The 5842-nt window shown below is 32.3% G+C and overlaps 1 protein-coding gene across 1 annotated transcript; it reads right to left on the bottom strand.

The window, feature by feature from the left end:
* Window positions 1–1428: 1428 nt before the first annotated feature.
* Window positions 1429–3851, bottom strand: LOC126732878 (peroxidase 73-like). The gene is made up of 4 exons (XM_050435926.1): window positions 3475–3851; window positions 3137–3337; window positions 2827–2992; window positions 1429–2026 (listed from the first exon to the last, which is right to left on the bottom strand). Exons 1-4 carry the CDS (start codon window positions 3694–3696, stop codon window positions 1620–1622), a joined length of 996 nt encoding a protein of 331 aa, XP_050291883.1. The 5' UTR covers window positions 3697–3851; the 3' UTR covers window positions 1429–1619.
* Between the last annotated feature and the right edge of the window lie 1991 nt (window positions 3852–5842).

Genomic DNA, 5842 nt, shown 5'->3' with positions numbered 1-5842 from the left:
AAATATACTTGTACTTTAAAAAAATTTAAAAAGTAAGAAAATATGGAAAAAATTGAAGTTTTAAAGAGTTGTACGTAAAAACTAAGAGCTAAAAGTTGATGAAAAAAAAGAAAAGAAAAGAATACATTTAGAGTTCAAATGTTCTATTTTTATTATGACTATCATATTAAAAAATATATATATATATATATATATATTAAGAACTAGAACTCTAGAAGTAAATAAATCATTAATACAATACAAAGATAATACTTACAAGTTACAACCTTTCAAGCAGTAACAAAACTACAATCATCAACACCTAGAGCTATAATTTAACAAAGAAGCTAAAAATGAGCTATAACTGGAAAATATAGACAAGCGTACATAAATCACACATCTTAGACAAACAATCAGGCCTTGCACTGATTTTTTTCATGGGCTTTAGAAGAGCAAATTATGCAGTTTTTCCCTTTAAAGCAAAGATAGCTCGGTGCAAAATTATTGTATAGTGCCGTAAGCTGATAAGCATTGACTATATTCTATATATAAATAATACAGATTTTCCCTTCCAAGCTCCAAGACAACACTTTGGCAGCATTAACACGAGTAATGTCGTTTTTATTTGTTTATTTGGAGATATAGACATTTGAACCGAAAAAATTAAAAATTAAAAATAAAAATCGATTTTTGTTAGGTAATTCTTTCGGAATGATGTGATTTGGATCAATCAAGGAGTTAAGGATCATAGTAATTTGACAAATTTGGTGCAACGCAACCCCACACAGCTAAGCTACAAGGTTACGATGTTTAGTCTATCACTCCACTTTATTGTAACTTGTCAGATCAACAATTATAAGACTACTTGTGAAAAAATTATATCTACAACACATATATGAACTTTTATGAGTAATGCTAGAGACACTTGGCACAACTTTATGCCATAACTCCACATGGGTACACACTTTTACCAATTACAACTTGTGGCACAAAGTTATGCCAAAATTGGTGTCCCCAGCCCTACTCAACTTATATTGAAAGGGTATATATTGTTGGTTAAGTCGACACAAATATAGTATTAAAGTGATAGTCTAATATTTGCTAAAACAAAGCAATAGCTAAATAGTAATAGTAATTATTGTGGTGTCTCATTGTTTGTGGTTCAAAGACTTCATTGTTTATAAAGGCTGCACCTATCCTTTAGAAGATAAATAAAGTTAATGACATGCAACAATGAACAATCTTGACAAATCAAACATAGAGATAATGATTTTGATGTGGGGTTCACAAACAAAACCGTTGATCATAATTAATAAGATGTACAAAGTCTTACGCACGAAGTTAATGAAAACCATCTTAGATGTTTCCTCAATTATTAGAGCAGTGATTGATTAATACAATACTATATATTTTTGTTGTCCCAAGATGAGCTGTGACGTTAAATATATATTAAAAGAAGAACAAATAAAATGTAATTGAAAGGGAAATGTTGGTGTACAAAATAATGCTTGCCAGCATGATTTTCTTACGTCTCGATCTCGACTCTTGACTCACATTTTAATTTATTTTTTCCTTTTTTTTTTGGTCTTAATTTTCTCAATTGGTTTAGCCCAAAAAAAAAAAGTTTAATTTAATTTTTTTCAATTAAAAACAGCACAATCACGACGAATATTCCCATTGCTACCCGTTTTGACTCCGACCCGACCCAGCTTGGTTATTGCAGTGACAAAGGCTTTTTGGAAGTTTGTCGAACTTGAGGCCCATGCATCAACTGTGGGCTTGGACCTAGGGTCTGTAAAGAGGACTTCATCGGAGGTGAAAAGGCCCATGTGTTGCTTTAGATTCTTGAAGTACATATTATCAAAGATCTGAGGCGTGTTTGGATCCATATTAATGGCGATCCTGGGGTCCACATTTTGCGGGCACATTCCTTGAAGTTGGGTCGCGTATGTCTTGTTTAGTGTCGGGTCTACCAGATTCTGAGTGCTGAAATTGTAGATCCGGTTAGCAAACCTGCTACAATGAGAGAATCCAACCGTGTGAGCCGCTGCAAAAACACAACAAATATAAAAATCTATGAGCTTTGTGGATTTGTGATGACGGTTCATATTACTAATATTAGACTTTAATTGTGCATATGCAGGCAGAATATCATGTGTGTTGCTTAGAGACAAGATTGGAGAATTCCATAAATTGTGAAATTTTATTGGGTGTAATTTATTTGTCTCAGATAGACCATGTAAATATATGAAAGAATCTAGTGTGGTGGTCGCTCACCATATAATTACAGGAAAGTATTTCTTAAAGTATTTTTAGTTCTAAGATGATGGAGAGAGATTTTGAATTGCTGAGTTTGATAATATAAATTTATCACCAAGTGAAGCATTAAAGTGGTTGGATTTATGTATGAATTAGCAACATAGCATGACAATAAAACCAATAACTAGGCCAACCTCCGGACCTCATGGGTTAACTTGTAATAGCAATAGTTGAAATTAAATAAATGTGATTAGTCTATGGGTATAACAAATTACATAGTCATGTTCGGTGGGTATAAAAAAATTTAGACCATTTGCATCGGCAGTTATAATAAGTATACAATTTAATGATATAAATGCACATGTTGTAATCTATTATGTCAGTAAATATATCATTAAGAAAATTTGAAAATTTATGGTGTCAGTAAGATAATAATAATAATAATAATAATATATCAGTGATTGCCAAGAACATCAACAACCCCGTCACGAGAGAACATTACTGTTCCAGTCAGCTGGACCCACGCAATCCTTTCACGTGTGTGTATGTGTGATCCACTAGACAGAAACAACGTCAATTGTGTCATACCTGAGAGAGCGATCATGTCCTCTTGAGAGAGCCCATTAGCAGCAAACAAAGCATTGAGCTGGTTCAAATTGAAGGTTGGTTGTGGCAGCTTTTCGTTTACACTTGCAGCTGTTGAAACTAGCCCATCCAATCTTCCCAATTCAACCGCGTATGAAGGCCCACCAGACTACACAAAAAATATATAACAAACAACGACCATTTCTGCTTAAAACTTATAATATACTAGTACAATTAGTGCAAGATAGATGCATTTGTATATGTAGAATACTGTTATGAAAAAAATGTAGTAAAGTAAGAATGGTGAACAAACCAGTGCAATGACATCTCGGGTCGCCATTGCTAGAATATCAGCACACGAAACCTTATTAGTGCAGCTTGGGACAGCATCAACAGCGGCCTTGGCTTTGATGACGGTGTCGAATCCATCTCCGGCTAATGAGAGATTGTCAGGGTTATCTTTCTCCGCCGTGTTACTTGCAGTGGATGCTATTATCACCGAAGCATCACAACCCTATCATATAGAACAAAACACAAAGCACGAATTTCAAAACCCATGTAATTTATATGTAGCATATGTACCACAAATAAGTAAACAAAAGTAAAAAAAAAAAAAAACTTTGTTCTTATAGCATTGAAATATATATGTACCTGGACAAAGCAATCATGAAAGAAGAGACGAATGGTTGCAGGAACTGTAACAAACGTTTGATTGAATTTCTTTTTGACAGCGTCTCTAACAATGTTTTCCACATTTGGACAGATGTTGGCATAGTAATTTTGCTGTAGACTAGCCGTTGGAGTTGGGAAGAGGCACAAACTAAGACAAAGTGACAACACAACTATGAGATTGAACCGAGACGCCATTTTCATCAAAGAAATTGGAGTTACAACTTACAATGGAGGAAGGAGTTGTGCACAGAGTTATAATTATATAAGGGAGATGACAATATAGAAGAACTGGTCGAGGTCAGAAGCCAGTCGGGTTAGATTCTTTTTTGAACAACCAAGAGTATCTCTTTCGTTTTTTTTTTTTTTTTTTTAATCAAAAAAATAATGTGATGACTTTTAAAAGTAGGCAAATGTTAACCGGGTACTGGTTAAGGATGTATTTTTCATTCAAAAAGCTGCAAAAATTATAAAAATATGTAAAAAAAAAGTATAAAACTGTAAAAAGTTACAAAAGAGGACAAAAAACTTATAAAAAAAAAAAAAAAGTAAAAAATGTGTTGTTAACCCTTCAAAGTAACGTCAACACAACCCTTCAAAGTAAAACAACCCTCCAAAGTGACTGACTGCTTCTTGTTCACACTTTTTTTTTGGTTCCTAGTTGAATCAACCGATTGATCTGCTCGTTGTCTTAGCAAAAAATAATAATAATAATATTTTGAAGGTTTTTTTTTTTTTGGGACCTCCACTTGAGGCTTATTAGCTAGCAATTACGTATGTTGATTTTCTAAATATAATAAACTAACAACTCCCAAACCTTATCCCATTGAATTTAACTTTAAATTAAAAGTTTGACCACGGCATGGCTGCTTCCTGTTGGCTTCCAAACTCTATTTTGCATGCTAGGAATGCTCTTTTTATGTGTTTACTAAAAGAACATACCAGCCATTTTCCCTTTCAGATACTTTTTTTTTTTTTTTTTTTTTCGTTTACTTTTTACTTTTTTTTATTGTTCTTATTTAGCCTATTTCCCTATTTAAAACTTTTTTATACTGTACAAATATACTGTTATCTAAGGTATTTACTAAACAAAATAAACTACACCAAAACAGCACTAGTCAAATAGATAATTTTTTAAATTATTATAAGGTGAACGTTATAAATTGAAATTATATTATATTTATAAAAAAATAGGTAGTCATTCAATAAAAAACCTAAGCCTAAGATCATCATAAAAGAGCAAAACTATTATATTAAACAGTTAAAATACATAGAAGGGATATCTTCTCTAGTTAGGAATGGACCTATATGGTGACCACGGCGGCTTTGGTCACATGAAATTAATTTTAAATATTTTTAAAATATAATATATATTTCGCTTATCCCAACATAATTTTAAAACATCCAAATATATGGAAGGGATAAATTTCCTTCACCTCTCATTAATTTCCTTCTCCCTTGAACCCTTTACTCTCTGTCTCTCTCTCTCTCTCTCTAAACTTCAAAAATACTATAATTGTATCCATTGTGCTTCTAACGAATCCCAGTTATAGCAAGATAGCCTAGATTATCATATCTAGTAAACCACATCCCTGGCGGGTCCATTGATAGATGTTTGTCACCAAATTGATTGAACCCAGTTTGTCATCACTTGTAATGGTGGTGCTGCAGCATCAATGTGCTATATTTATGAGGTTTGGGCATGTTCAGTAGAGTACTTAAACAACTAATTTTCAGTTTTTAAATAACATTACACACATTTTTACATATATTACATGTATTTCAAAAAATTACAAACAACATTACTTAAACTTCTCTATCAAACGGATCCTAAGTTTGCACCCTCACCAATTATTTTGTCAGTCCAGGTGATATTGTTCATTTCAGTAAATTTATATATTGGATGGTCAGAAATGTTTAGGAAGAAAAGGAAAAAAAAAAAAGAGGAGCCGGCTTGTTTAAAAATAAAAAATTTAGATAATGTTTTAATCAAAGACTGCTATGAGAGGCTCTCCAGCATATTCTCATTTAAAACATTTAAAGTATTATATATTTATCATTTCAAATGTGGTAGAAAGTAGAATGAACATTAATTGTTCTTACTCAAAAAATAATTAAATAAAATAAAACAAGAAGGTTTCCTTCCGGTTTACGTAATCTATCACTCAATATTACTAAAATATTTTTTTTTGTTAACCCTATTCTAGGACTCTAAAATTTAAACAAATAAAAAACAGAAAAGCTTGGGTGATGACATTCTGATTCCAAGGTTGAAACGGATACCACTGATCGCCATTTGAATTTTGAATCTCTCACTGACTCAGTTAAAAAAGAGAAGAAAGAGAGAGAA

This window comes from Quercus robur, chromosome 6 (genome assembly GCF_932294415.1).
Source record: "Quercus robur chromosome 6, dhQueRobu3.1, whole genome shotgun sequence".
Classification (NCBI taxonomy): Eukaryota; Viridiplantae; Streptophyta; class Magnoliopsida; order Fagales; family Fagaceae; genus Quercus; species Quercus robur.
Note: the sequence above shows the minus strand (reverse complement) of the source record. Positions and strands in the feature narration are given on the sequence as shown.